We start from the raw sequence: 15,567 nt of genomic DNA on the forward strand, positions 1-15,567 counted from the left end.
CCCAATTCCTAGCTTGTATCTTGTCTCAGGTACTGTCCATGAAACATGGAATAAACCAATGTTACTTAAGAATGCTTGAGTATGCTCACGAACATTTATCAAGTACTTTTGTGCTGCCCGCATTTTGGCATTTAATGATAATTCTTTTGCTCTTGAACTTTTAAATGTGGGCCTTTCATTCACTTGGTATTAAGTTTTTTAACTTTTTATTTTGAAATAATTACAGATTCATAGGAAGTTGCAAAAATAGTACAGAAAGGTCCCACGTACCCATCACCTAGTTTCCTCCAAAGATAACATCTTATATAACTTTAGTACAATATCAAAACCAGGAAACCAACATTGGTATAGTTCACAGAACTTATTCAGATTTCACCAGTTTTACATGCACTCATTTGTGTGTGTGTGTGTGTGTGCACACACACATGTAGTTCTATGTAATTTTATCATCTGGGTAGATCTGTGTAACTACCATCACAATCAAGATACAGATCTGTTTCATCATCACAAAGATCCTTAACATTACCACCTTTTTAATACACACCCACATCATTCCCCACACCCACCCCCACTCATACATTGGTTGGTGGGAACGTAAAATGACATAACTGTGCCAGAAAAGTTCAGCAGTTTCTTTAACAACTAAAATGCAACAACCATACAACCCAGCAACTGCACTTCAGGGTATTTAACCCAGAGAAATAAAAACTTATGTTCACACAACAACCTGTACACGAATGTTTACAGCAGCCTTTGTACTTGACAGATGAGAACTGGAAACAATTGAAGATGTCCTTCACTGGGTGAATGGTTAAATAAACTGGTACACCCACACCATGGAATACTACTTAGCAACAAAAAGGAATACATTTAACAACTGGGAAGACTCTCAGAGAATAAAGCTGAGTGAAAAAAAGCCAGTGTCAAGGTTATATACTGTATGATTCCATTTATATAACATTGTTGAAATGACAAACATATACAAATGGAGAACAGATTAGTGGTTGCCAGGGGTTAAGGAGGGAATGAAGGTGGGAAGGAAGTGGGTGTGGTTATAAAAGGGCTACATGAGGTAGCCTGCTATAATGGACCTTGACTGTATCAAAGTCAATATCCTGGTTAGGATTCTGGACCTATAGTTTTATAAGATGTTACCATTAAACTGGGTAAAACAGTTTACTGTTTACAATTTTCATCAAATCAACTTCTAGTTTGGTAAATTCATCATATACTTGCATAGAGTTTTTCTGTTATTACACAGGTAAAGATAAAATATATTCTAAAACATTCACAACAACATCTTTTTAAACAATTTATCACACGGACTGCAAGAGGCACACAAGTATACAACCTGAAAAAAAACTGCCAAATTTAATCAAGGGTCTTAAAATGGAAAATTCACACACTCTTAACAACCCCTGACACCTACTCAACTGCCTGGTTATGGACCGGCAAAGGTCTGTGTTCAAACACCTTAGAGTGCATGAAGAGTAGGGAGGAGTGGTACTCACGTTCTGGAACTGTCTGAAAGGCACAAACTGGACAATATCCCTGATGGCTACCTCGCCCGACGGGGAGCGGAGACTTCCACCATCACCATCCAGAAACTCCATGGCACCAAAGTCAGCACCTCCGACTCCGACAATGATGATGGACATAGGCAGCTTGGCAGCGTTAACGATAGCTTGTCTGGTCTCATCAAGGTCTGTGATCACGCCATCGGTAATGATTAAGAGCACAAAATATTGCTGCCAAGAAAGACAATTATGTCTGCTGAGCCAGCCGAGCTCCCCAACAATAAAAGCAATGGTTAGACTCTAATAAATACCATATGTTAACACATATATATGGAATCTTTAAAAAAAAAATGGTTCTGATGAACCTAGGGGCAGGACAGGAATAAGACACAGATGTAGAGAATGGACTTGAGGACACGGGGAGGGTAAAGGGTAAGCTGGGACGAAGTGAGAGAGTAGCACTGACATATATACACTACCAAATATAAAATAGCTAGCTAGTGGGAAGCAGCTGCATGGCACAGGGAGATCAGCTCAGTGCTTTGTGACCACCTAGAGGGGTGGGATAAGGAGGGTGGGAGGGAGATGCAAGAGCGAGGGGATATAAGGATATACGTCTGCATATAGCTGATTCATTTTGTTATACAGCAGAAACTAACACAATACTGTAAAGCACTTATACTCCAATAAAGATGTTAAAAAAAAAAAAAAGCAATGGTTAATGACATCTCCAGCCTGATGAGTCATTTAGTCTCTTTCTTGCTCATTTTCCTTGTCAGTCTCTACCCAGGATACCATCTATATGAAATATTCTAAAATTCTCTGATGACAAGGAAATTAACTGATACAAAAACTGTAGTTTCATTAAAAGTGCAACAGACCACAAAAGAGGGCTGGCATAAATACACAGAAGCAAGACACCTAAATGTCAGAGATTAAACTTTCAGTTAGCACTGAAACATTCTGATTTAACTGAAGTACTGAATATGTCAAAGTACCTATCAAGGGAGCAAGTGGCAACTCCGTTCTTAAAAGATCAAATACGGAGGAAGTAGAATCGTTCATCAAACTAAAACATACTTTTTTAAAAATGGATATGGTTCAAGGTGGGGAAATCTTTCTCTCAATCCCATCATCTCTGATGAATCATTTTAGAGAGTGGTAAAATGTTACATAAAGTTGTACTCCATCCTTTGGGCCATTTAAGTCTAAAATGGAAATAAGATTTATAATAATAGCTATCATGTGCTGAGTGTTTACTCTGACTCAGGCACTGTGCACTTTATATGAACTATCTTCTCTCACTCTTTCAACAACTGCATGAGGTACTTATCCCTTATTTCTGAGGATACTGAAGCTGAGTGGGGTTTGGTATCCAGGGTCCAACAGGTAATGACTCTCTAATTCAGACTTCTTTAGTATGCTATTTTGCAACAGCAACTGAAGTGGTAGGTCTCCTGAAGCCTAAACTTGCTAAGGCTACTTCAAAAAATTTTTTTGAGAACCTACCTGAGAAAATTATTTCAAAAGACAGAGAAAAAACTTACAAGTATACAGGTTGTTTAGTTGTTGTCTTGTTCTTAATGGTCACTAATTTAACAACAGATGTTACTCCCAAACCAAGGATGATATATATCATTGCTTCATGCCCTGTCTTTGTATCTCAGCAGACCAAATAAACAGAAAAATGGCTCTGGGAACAACAACCAATCCACATTCTCCCTGCCCCCTGGCGACAGGGCACTTACAGAAGCTGTCTGTTGTTGTGTGGCTGCAGCAGCAAACCTGGCCACATGATTTATGATTGGAGAAAAATTAGTTGGTCCATAGAGTTTTATCTGAGGAAGGCAGGCCCGATATGCCTCTATAATGCCTTGAATTCCTAGACAAAAAAAGCAGGATTAAAAATTCTCAAGCACAATTTAATTGTTTACTATTCACCATACTGGCTAATTTAATTTATATACCAACATACAGTGCTTTAAACAGTCAAAAGTTCTATATTCAGGAGTTCTCTAAGGTGTATAATATTACAAAACTCCACAGCTATGCTCTATCACATAAAAACCCTATAAACTTTACTCTCCCCCACTAGAAGGCATTTGTTTTCACCTCAGCCAAATTATTCATTAGTCTAAAGTAGGGTTGTTATAGTGCTTAATTTTGATATGTTTTTGGAATAAGACTCTGATGGAAAAAGAACCATACAAAATATGCTGCAGCATACAACTGATGACAAGGTAAGAAAAAGTAACTGATAAAATGGAAAAACTTTTGCATATATGACCAGAGGTTCTACAGAAATATCATATAAGCTTATGCATGGTATAGTAGACTATATTAATTGCAAATATTCACTTCCAGGTTATTTATCACATTTTGCTGCAGAAACACTAAAGCATTTGTTTATGGGGTACACCTTAGGCCTGCTGGGCATTATGTAATGGAAGACTGGGCAGGCCCATTTGACTAGCTTTGTACAGTGCATATGAATGGATATGACATCCATGTCTAAGCAGATGTTTTAAGAATCACGGTCTGTTTTTGCCAGCTTTCTTGCTTTTTCCCCTCTGCCATGGGAACAGCATATCCCAGACAGCCCGAGACCCAGAATGAGTAGAAACAGAGCAGCGCAGCAGTCTAGCCAAGCATCAAGTGATTTGTAAAGTGAGCAAGAAAAAAATTATTGTCATTACAAGTTACTGAGATTTAGAGACTGTTGATTACAATAGCACAACCTATTAAAAGTTGAATGGCATTCCTTATTAAAGCACTGCTGATGAATCTGCCCCTAATACACAACAGAATGTCTGGGATGTAGGTAAGAGACTAGAAATCCTAGAAATTCCCAAGAGTGCCTTGCTAAGATTAACAAGAAAATCTTAAAAGACTTTTAATGTAAACCAAAACAGGTCTCTTGCTTAAAAAATGTCCAGCAGGACATAGATCAATAAGGAGGAAAAGCATATACTTGGTTTAAAAGCTTCACAAGACCATCTCTCCACTTGCCAATAAACTCCTCTTAGGCACTTTGAGTTTAGGAATAAGCGGTCTTATGAACAACCTTTGAGAATGCAACTAATTTATACGTAGAGGTGATTTTACATGCATAAGGTGAGGCTGGAACTAGAGGTTAGTCAGTCCAGTAGCTACAAAAATAATATTAACATAGGCCAGCAGCAGGATCTTACTGTAATGATATATGCTATAGAAAAATTTAACCCATAACCACAGCAATAGTAATATTTTCTTCCATTTCTATCATCTAGCTTGCTTTTCAATCTCCAGGTATACAAAACTGTTAATTAAATTTCTTCATAAACATCAATTGCCTTCCATTCCTCAACTAAAACTAAATTATGCTAAAATCTTTCCACTACATCAAGGGAACAAGTTAGACATGTTCTTTCTGGGCAACTAAGGTCGATGATTAATTAGGAAAACGGGATTAAACTTCCTTGTCTTAAAATAAGGCTGTATTTTTTCTGTGTAGTATTTCCTCTGTCTAACATCAAATTGATTATTTTTTCCAGACTAAACCAAAAGCAGAAAAGCTCTGCTTGGTGGCAGCCCAAAGATGGGCTCATGTTACTCACAGAGTAAATGAACTTCTAAAATGAATTATCCCATGGTATGTCAGCCATATTTACTTGCAATAAATAAAATCTAATTACAACAAATTCCAAAAATTGTTCCAATTTCATCATAAGCATGAAGACATTTCTTGAAAAGAAAAATATTCCCAGTTTCATATGCCTAGGGATACAAAAGGTCACAACCAGCCACTGAAAGTGCATAAAAGAACACTGAATTAGTACAAGAGTTTCAGAAAAAAAGGAGAAAATCCTAATACAAACTACTCCCAACAAAATGGTCATGCTCTTCTACTTTATGAATATTATTTAGGAAGGGAAGGAAAGAACACTCTCTTCTGTTTTATAATTGTTAAAAGGACCCTTTGCAGAAAATTAGCTTATTGTCTACAGTTTTATGCCTCTGCCCCTACATCTTTTCCTCCACCAAACTGTTCAGTCTTACATACTTTTGTGGGAGATTTGGCATTTTAGGTTGATTGCTCAGTGTGGCAAAAAGGAAGAGGCACTGGAATATTTGAGGGATAAACAGAAAAGTGAAATGAAAGAAATGCCTGTCCCTGTTTTCCACACAAAGGAAAGCTACTCTTGGAGCTTAGTTATGTTTCTTTAGCCCACCCCATCTGCTTACAGAACCCTGTGTAACAAGTAATTTGATGCTAGACACTTTTTCTTCAAAGAGAGTTAACTGCTAATCTGAGAAAAGCATCTGTATACTGAATGACCTGTTTTCATTGAAGGTTTATTTTAAAATCAACTTATATGTCAAAATAATATGCATATTCTTATGGATCTACCCTCAAGATTGAGAATCTTTTGTTCTAGTAAAACTCTTAAGGTAGAAGAATTTAGCCTGCAATCTTCATCATCATCATAGTGATCTGCATTATTATCATTACCACGCTAACCACCAACTTGGGGCAAAATTCTACTACTTTACATGATAGAAAATTCAATATGTCACAAAAAGAAACCTAGAGAGGAAATTTGAGTAGCTTTTTTCAGTTTAAAAATTCATGTTTATTTTTAACTTACCATTACAGTAGGGATTGGATGGATTAAAGTTTATTGGAAATTCATGAGAAACCTGTCAAAAGATGAAAGAAGGACTGATGAGGCTTGTTTTGCTTTGCTAGGAGGCAAAGCTTCGCAATGAGAGTTCCTCTTACCTGCCACTGAGGTGGGATCTGAGCTCCAAAACCAAAAGCTGGAAACATCTTATCACTGAAAAGAAAATTTGAAAAAAGCAAAAGGTCATTTTTATCTTTATTCATAATAAAACCAATATGAGCTTATTTTCTAAAAATTTGAAATCTTAGAAAAATATAAAACAAAGATTAGAACCAATGTTAATATTTGGCAACTCTCATTCTAAATATTTTTCTGTGCATTGAAGGAGAAAAATGTCTCTCTATATATATTAAAATGGACTATATATTAATATTTTATAACATACTCTTTTTTATTTATACAGTTTATCGTTTCACTAAATAAATATATAAATAAATCCGTAAAGTTTTAAAAAGCACAAGTTTTTTTCATTTGTTTACAAAAACACTAATTTGGCAGCAAAACCTGACCTCAACTGACATGAAGTTATCTATAGCCTTTATTTATGCTGCTTAATATGAATATTCATACATTTATAGCCACAGAAACATGGTACAAATGCCATACATTGTAAAACTCTCACATTTCTGCAGCAAAATGTATGAATATTCGGCCCAAGTGTTTAGAGATAATTATGGACCAGAATATATAACATCATGTGAATGGCTGTTAAGTATTCCACTGTATAGATATTCTCCTCCAACTGATAGACACCCTATGTCTTGCCATTATAAAACATTGTAATGATTACACTGATTTTTCTACTAAGGATATTCTTTTTTATATTAATTCTTAATGGTTCTTTTTGCATTGAGGATAGAACCTATATCTTATATGTCATGATATTTTTCCCGGTTGATAGTCTGTAACTTTGTTTAAAATATCTTCCCTTTTTTAGTTGTTAATATTAATAAATGTGAACACATAAAAATTCTTTCATGATTTTTGCCTTCTCTGTCTTGCTTAAAGGCTGTCCTCACTGCAAGATTATAAACAATTCATATATATTTTCTCCTAGAACTTCCAAGCTTTGTTTTTGATGTTAAACTTGAAATTCATCTGGAGTAGGATATGAAGCAGAAACTGCTACTCTACACCAGTATCCATTCTCTTCCTTTTTAATTATGGATCCCCTGGGCTACTGGCAACCACACTAGCTGTACTCTAGCTTCTCTGGGCTGGCAGTGGTTAGGTGGCTGGAGGTGTGAGTAGAATGATTTGTCAGCCACTTCTCAATGACACTCTAAAAGGGAAAGCACATGCATTCTCAGTTCCTTGGTCCTCTTCCCACTGGCTAGAGAGGATGAGAATCACAGCAGCTGCCTTGGACCCAGGGTGGAAGCTATAAGCGGCAGAACTGCCCTCTCAGTCCTGAACTACTTACCTCTAGAGATGCAACGTGAAAGAGACATAAACCTCTATTTTGTCAAAACTACTTTGTTTTGGGGTAGCCATTTCAGCAATTTTGTCTATAGTCTATACGGAATAGTATCCTAACATGCACAGGCATGAGTCAGAGATCCAAATCCAGTTCCTGTCCTGTTTGACAGCTGTCACAACCCCTTTCCCCCTAAATGCCATCTCTATCATATACTAAATTCACATACACTTTTGGGTCTATTTCAAGACTGCTTACTTGTTTTTACTGGTCATGTACTAGTCCCATACTCAATTAATATATAGTACTGTATATATGAAACTGATATAATGTTATAAACCACTAAAAAGTTAAATTAAATTATATATATATAGCTTTAAAATAAATTTTAGTACCTGCTAGAACAAATTCCCCTTCATTCTTTTTCCCTGAAAAACTTCTTGAGTATTCTATTTTACCCACTAGAAAATTTTAAGAATCATTTTGTCAGGGTTTCACTGCAATTCTGATTAAAGCTGACTAATATAGGGAGAAATGTTATATTTTACATCATTGTGACATCTGCCTATCTAGAATCGTGGCATATCTTTCCATTTAAACAAGTTTCCTTCGTTGTCCCTCAGTACAATTCTGTAGTTTTTCCTCACTAAAGATCCTAGACCTTTTACTAAATTCATTCTCATTTTTTTTTGCATTATGAATTGTGATCTTTTATCCACTATAATTTCTTCATTTGGTTTTTGCTGGTTAGTGAAAATTTGTTGATTTTTTATTTTATGTTGTATCTGACCACCTTTTAAACGTTCACACTTTCTAATATTTTTCACTTGATTCTCTCAGGTTTGAATTCATTCCTCATAGGTTTGGTAGAATTTATGTATGAAAGTTGTCTTGGCCGGTGCCTTCGTGAGGAGAGGCTCTTTGACCAGCCACTCCATTCCTTCCACAGTTCCTGGGCTATACAGGTTCTCTGCTTCTTTGAGTCAAATTTGGTAATTTACAGCTTTCTAAAAAAAATCATCCTTTAACCTAGATTTTTCAATGAAATAGCATAAGCTTTTACAAAACATTAACATAATTTTTTTTTTCTGAATTTATGCTTATAATCTCTGTCTCATAACTAATATTCTATACGTTTTCTCTTTTTCTTGCGGGGGTCAGTGTTGCCAAAGGTTTGCCTAAGCTTTGCTGAACTTGCAAAGAATCATCTCTTCATTTAATTTATTAATTTGGTGACTTTCCAAGTCATTATTTTGTGTGTTTGGAGGAAGCCCAGCACAGCAGAGCTGTGAGGGCATGTCCCTGGAGCCAGACAGCCCAGGTTCAGTCCTGTCTCTGCCAGTTACCAGCTGAGTGACCCTGGACAAGTTACTTTATCACCTATGCCTCAGTTTTCTCACCTGTAAAATGAAGATGATAACAGCACCTATCTCACAACTAAGTATGAGGATTTGATGAATACCATGTAGAAAGGATTCAAAATTTTCTCTGACAATAATAGCTAACATCTATATGGAATCTCCTACTATTGCTATATCTATATTTTTCTTCCTATTCTTTAATTTTATTCTGTTGAAAAGCTAGTTCATTCTATATTCAATTCTTGTTTAAAAATAAAACACATAAAGCAAGAAATTTTCCTCTATAAAGACAGGACCATGTACAGTCGTCTCATTACCCTTTATTTCTAGATAGTCTGTTATTACACTTTGATTTCCTCTTTGATCTAAGAACTACTTAGGAGTTTTTTAAATTTCCATGTGGTAAACTTTTTTTAGTTAACCTTTTGTTTTACCTTCCAGGAACCAGGCTGAGAATGTAACCCTGTAAATTTTCTACTTTTTATCTAAGTCCCATTACAACTGTGTTACTTTGAAATTTTTATTATATTTCTAGCTATTTTCAATTGATATATTTTGATAGTCTGTTACTAAACATGTCCACCGTTATATCTTCATTTTGGATTATATAACAAAGTGTCCTATAAAGTAATTTTTAAATTATATTTAATGAATTTTGTCTTAAATTCTATTAGGCTGATACTGAAACTGCTACACCTGCTTTAGACTTGTCTGCATTTGCCTGAAATTTTCATCTATTTAAATGTCATAACAAATTAATGAAAAGCTCCATCAAATATGTAAGGGCTTTTATCATAAAATAATAGGTGAAAATTTTTACTGTGCCCTAATAGATTGAGAACAAAAAGTTAATAATGTGGATTTTTTTCCTATTGTTTACTAAAACTTCAAGAAGACCTATTTAAATCTATTCAAAATTTATCCATTGAGAATCTATTCAAAATATTTTATAGCAATTATGTCAAGTTATCCTTCAACACTTGTTGAAAATCACCATTAAGAAAATAATTTGACAATGACTGCCAAGGAAATAGACATGTTAAGAAATAGCATCTATGAGTGTTTACAAAATGTGTCTTCTGGACTTCAATTACACAGATAACTTATCCCAAATGAGTAAACGCCAAGGAAACCAGATCAAAGAAACAAAAAGCCTTGCCAGCTTCAGTCAGCTGTTAAAGAAGCAAGCTATATATAATACATTATAACTAATCACAGCCAGAGATTAGAGGTCAAAGGTAAACACTAACTAAGACTGTCACAAAGGGAAAAATAGAAAAGATAAGACAAGAAATTTTAGGGAGAAAGCTATTCCTCCCCAGCATCCTTATCCCATCAACTACATCAGAGAACCAGCAGACGATACAGAAACTGCCCTTTCTGGGGAGTTATGTGTTGGAGCCATACTCACGCATCATAATCTTGAATGACCAGTCCCACAGACCAGATTGCAGTCAAATACTCATTAACACCATTGGGGCTGATGTAATGAAGGGAGTCGGGAGACCTTGGATCACCATTGGAGCCAGTGAAGTCCACTCCCACCTGCCAAATAACAATTGCAGCCCTTACTGAGATGAAGGCAGGGACACACTGGCTTGATGTCCAGTAAAACACAAACATTGAATTTTGAGACCGAAACATTCATCCCAGAGCCTGCTACTGCCATTTCCTAACAAATGCCTGAGCCTATGGGTATTTCCAGAGACAATTAAACAATTAAAGCCACAGCATGAAGCAACCCGCTACCCCTATTTTTCTAGATGTCTGAAATCATGGATTATTACATCCATGGCTTTAGGCATAGGGCTTGTTTTTTTTGTATGTTTGTTTGATTACTGCTTTTTATTATTTAAATTACTGCACGATAATCACTGATTTATACATATCTGCTTTCTTGCAGGAGAAAATATTTAACAAGGCCAAAAGCTTCAGGGTGAACCTAAACAAACTCTCTGAGGAGACCATACTCAACAGATTGTATAAATTTCATCACAAAGTCAATTTGGCAGTGAAAGAAAGAACACTGCAAAATGGAGGGAAAATAAATCACATGTTACAGCCCTATTTTGAAAAATTCAGTGTGTTACTCACAGTAAAATTCAGTTGACATCCTCCCATGATATAGTCAAGGAATGTACATTCCACTGTAATCTAAAAATAAATAGTAAACTTAAAATTAAAACTCTCCTACTACATAAGAAAAGCAAATAGCTCTCCGGCCTTTTTTTTTTTTTTTTGCGGTACACGGGCCTCTCACTGTTGTGGCCTCTCCCGTTGCGGAGCACAGGCTCCGGACACGCAGGCTCAGCGGCCATGGCTCACCGGCCCAGCCGCTCTGTGGCATGTGGGATCTTCCCGGACTAGGGCATGAACCTGTGTCCCCTGGATCGGCAGGCGGACTCTCAACCACTGCGCCACCAGGGAAGCCCTGGCATATATTTTTAACCATCTATAAAATGAACAGCACATGATATAAACATATGGAAAACACCCTTGCATTTGAATTTAAGGCACCCTGCCCCTACATGTCATGAATCTGTAAGATTTTACTTCAAGATAATTATAGCAATGTGAAGATTAGAATATTAATGGCCAAAGATGAAATACACACACTGTAAGTTTTAAGAAACTAGTAATGAGTCTAATATGTTGAGAGCTTTAATAAGTATAATAAGCAAGATTAAAAACAAAAACAAAAACTCCCACTTGTTTATAAGAAATCTCTTGGATTTTTTCCCCTTCACTCATAACATCTCATCTTGAAATAATGACCAGGATAGATGCGCTAAGTCAAGCCTTTTCCACTAATGTGCTGGAAAAATGCCAATGGTGCCTTATATTTCCTAAGACAATGAAAAACTTTGATATTCTTTGTCCTTTCCTAAAAAGTTGTCAAACCTTGGAAGCAAGGTTACTTGGAAGATTTCTCTACTATTTCCTATTCTCTTCTTTTCCCTAAAGGTGCCCAGTTGCTCATGTAATTTTCAACTGTCCACACAAACTGTTTGTTTAGAAGAACTCGAAATGTGATCTCATTACACTATAAGTGGTCAAGAGAAACTGACCTCACACTGTTTCACACTGATAACACCTGAATTCTTGTAGCTTTTCTTCTTTTGCCTCTTTTTTTCATTTATGCATTCAAATTCAACCTGTAGGAAGAAAAGACAAAAATGTTCATTATTACTAGTGATATAAGAAATGCCAATGTAAATTTAAATGAATGACTTTTTTCTCTTGGAATCAAACCACCTACTGATGTAGGTCTGTTACAAAACACAACTCTGAAACAACTGCATACTATGTCATATATATGAAATATTTATCAATGATATTTCCAAAAAGTACTTCTAAATTGTGTACCTTTTAAAATAGTTCCTAAGTATAAATTTTGCCTCTGTAGATCATTTCCTTACAAATGCTCTGAGTAATAACTTTTTTTCTTTATAATAAAGGAAATAAAACATTACTTCTAGCTGTTACCCACACAAAGTACAAAAATACACTGCTTAGAAAAGAAAAAAACCAACCATAAGAAAACAGAAATATATGAAGCCCAACTCTATGGTAAAATAAATATGCAGCAAAGATCATCTCTTTCCACTGGGAATATGTGTAGAAATTGATCTAGTATCTTACATCTTCTCAGTATAGTTTCTTCCTCCAAACAGATCATCTTCCTTTCCACCTCCTATCCACTTATCCCTCTGTAAGGCTTGGCTAAAGTTATCCTCCTCTATAACATCAACTCCTGTTCTAGTCTTCTCTGATCTCCATCTATCATTAAACTTCTACAACCACATAAAATTTAGTTACATACTTGGTATTGTTGTCAATTATTTCGTTTCATTAATTTTTTCCCATAGCCTAGGGTATAATCACTTCCAAGTTATACCTTCAAATTCTCACTGCCTTGCCTAATAATAAGAGATACTCAATGAGTACTGGATAAGTCACCGCTTCTGGTTAACAGAAAGCAACTTATATACTTTGGACAGAGGCATTAATAATTTTCGAAGAATCAAACATTTAAAAATACTTTTGATACAATGATACAAAATAAAATGATGTTAAAAAAAACTCCTTGAGGGCCTCCCTGGTGGCGCGGTGGTTGGGAGTGCGCCTGCCGATGCAGGGGATACGGGTTCGTGCCCCGGTCCGGGAGGATCCCACGTGCCGCGGAGCGGCTGGGCCCGTGGGCCATGGCCGCTGAGCTTGCGCGTCCGGCAACGGGAGGGGCCGCGACAGTGAGAGGCCCACATATCGCAAAAAAACAAAAAAACAAAAAAACAAAAAAACTCCTTGAGGGGCTTCCCTGGTGGCACAGTGGTTGAGAGTCTGCCTGCCAATGCAGGGGACATGGGTTTGTGCCCCGGCGTGGGAAGATCCCACATGCCACGGAGCGGCTGGGCCCGTGAGCCATGGCCGCTGAGCCTGCGCGTCCGGAGCCTGTGCTCCGCAATGGGAGAGGCCACAACAGTGAGAGGCCCGCTGAAACCAGTGAAACAACAAACCAGATCACTCTTCATATTTAATTCTTTTAGGTAGCTTGCTTTATTTTAAATGTTCAGATTTTCATTATTTTCCATTATTTCTGCCTTTAAAAATAAAAATAAAAATCTTTAAATAGAATATTTACAGCTGAATTTTGCTGTTGTTTTAATTCATACTGTTAACCTAATTCAATCTCTGCATTTAAACCATTGAGTGTGATTTGAAAGCCTTCCTTACTTCACACAAGCACTTCTGTTATTTCTAGTATCTGGGCTTTGTGACCAGGGTGTAGGGACAGGACTAGAGATCTCTACATGAACTACTGAAAATTCTAGTCCCACTACGTTTGTTCAAAACTCATTTCTCCCAATTATTTAAATCAAATAGCTGATAAGGTTTATTTATTCATTTAGTATTTAAGTTTTGATCTAAAACTATCAGTATCCTCTTTTGGGTCACCTCACCTACATGACTTCGTAAAAAAGACCTTCCCACCTGACCATAATCTCTTACGTTTAAGAGATTTTTAAACCTCATGTTTAGATTTTCAGAAGCAAATGCTATATAAAGGAGCATTATTCAGGTCTCTAAGCAGGTAATAAACATTTCATATTATTCTAAGTAAGCTATAAAGAGAATTAACTTATTTCATTCAAACTAGAAAGGTAAGTAAGAGGGAAACAACACTCTGGAATAGTTTTTAAGCACTTTGCCTTACAGACAGAAAAGTTTCAAGAAGCAATCTTAGAAATATGTGGGGATGATAACTAATAAACTGAACGTAGGGCTTCCCTGGTGGCGCAGTGGTTGGGAGTCTGCTGGCCGATGCAGGGGACACAGGTTCGTGCCCCGGCCTGGGAGAATCCCACGTGCCACGGAACGGCTGGGCCCGTGGGCCATGGCCACTGGGCCTGCGTGTCCAGAGCCTGTGCTCCGCAACGGAAGAGGCCACAACAGTGAGAGGCCCGCGTACCGCAAAAATAAATAAATAAATAAATAAACTGAACGTAGTTAAGGCAGACAAATGATCTTAACAAAATTAGTACCATTAGATGGCAGCTTAATATTACATAATTTGAAATAGCGTAACTATGCTTTTATCATTCCCTTGGGTGAGGACAAGTCAGAGGAAAGCCACAGGTAGAATGTAAAAGCCAATTTGTAAAATGTCCAAAAGGAGAATAAATGAACCCAATTCAAGTCCAGGTATTTGTCTAGTGTAGATATTAATTACCATGACCAGTGAAATGCCAAGATCTTTAAAACAAAGGATTTTCAATCAAACCATATAAATTGTCTGAAGACAAAGGAAACCAAACCTCAAAACATAAATGAAAACTCATCCCAAGTAAGAATTTTGGATCATCCAACTACTAAACAAATAAAATCCACAGCCTTCCGAGCATTACATAATATAGAGTAAAAGCATGGAAAACTATTTTCTATGCCAAGAGAAAAAATGAACAAATACAGGGCCAAACTATAAGGTATATGCAAATGACAAGGACGCAACTTACAGGTGAATTTCTGGAGGCTTCTTTCAGTTTTGTCATGGTGGTTTGAAATGTTCCAATGAGATCATGGGACCCATCATTGTCATGATCATAACACTCTACCTAGAAGTAAGTATAATAAAAATATATAAAAATCAATATAATTTTGTTAAAAAGTATTGGCTGCAATAAATGGGACTTACCAAGAAGTGTACTTTTAATTAAAATTCGTGAAAATGTTTAACATACAGTCCTACTTGGAGAAGTAGGAACTAACTTCCTAGAGGAACAATACCGAAACACTTTCAAACACTCGCTATTCTTGGAATGGGGTTCTAGGACACATCACAGGCAGACGAAAAACACAAATACTGTTCAAATTCCACATTAAGCAGTTTCCAGTTCCTGTACATGCCCTTTACAAGTGCTGATAAAATCAAAATGGAATTAGACCTTCTTTCTCATCTGCTTTTTACCTTGTTATCATTTTACAATGGCTAAAAGCCACTATCTATCTGGAGGAAGAAAGGAAGTCAGTATCCTAGGCAGCTAAAAATTGTATAATTAAATTCTAGATGATTAGTAACTACGGAAAACGTATTTCATTAGCTGCAGTTT

General features: G+C 36.4%; 1 protein-coding gene across 1 annotated transcript in view; it reads right to left on the reverse strand.

Moving 5' to 3' along the window:
- Positions 1 to 15,567, reverse strand: part of CPNE3 (copine 3) — a 42,542-nt gene that overhangs the window by 1,382 nt on the left and 25,593 nt on the right. The window contains exons 8-15 of the mRNA XM_007461720.1: positions 14,974 to 15,072; positions 12,028 to 12,114; positions 11,054 to 11,113; positions 10,371 to 10,504; positions 6,280 to 6,334; positions 6,146 to 6,197; positions 3,266 to 3,399; positions 1,512 to 1,748 (exon numbers count right to left, since the gene is read on the reverse strand). Coding sequence (XP_007461782.1) covers positions 1,512 to 1,748; positions 3,266 to 3,399; positions 6,146 to 6,197; positions 6,280 to 6,334; positions 10,371 to 10,504; positions 11,054 to 11,113; positions 12,028 to 12,114; positions 14,974 to 15,072 — 858 coding nt within the window. The remainder of the gene's footprint in view (positions 1 to 1,511; positions 1,749 to 3,265; positions 3,400 to 6,145; positions 6,198 to 6,279; positions 6,335 to 10,370; positions 10,505 to 11,053; positions 11,114 to 12,027; positions 12,115 to 14,973; positions 15,073 to 15,567) is intronic.

This window comes from Lipotes vexillifer, unplaced genomic scaffold (genome assembly GCF_000442215.2).
Source record: "Lipotes vexillifer unplaced genomic scaffold, Lipotes_vexillifer_v1.1 scaffold163, whole genome shotgun sequence".
Classification (NCBI taxonomy): domain Eukaryota; kingdom Metazoa; phylum Chordata; class Mammalia; order Artiodactyla; family Lipotidae; genus Lipotes; species Lipotes vexillifer.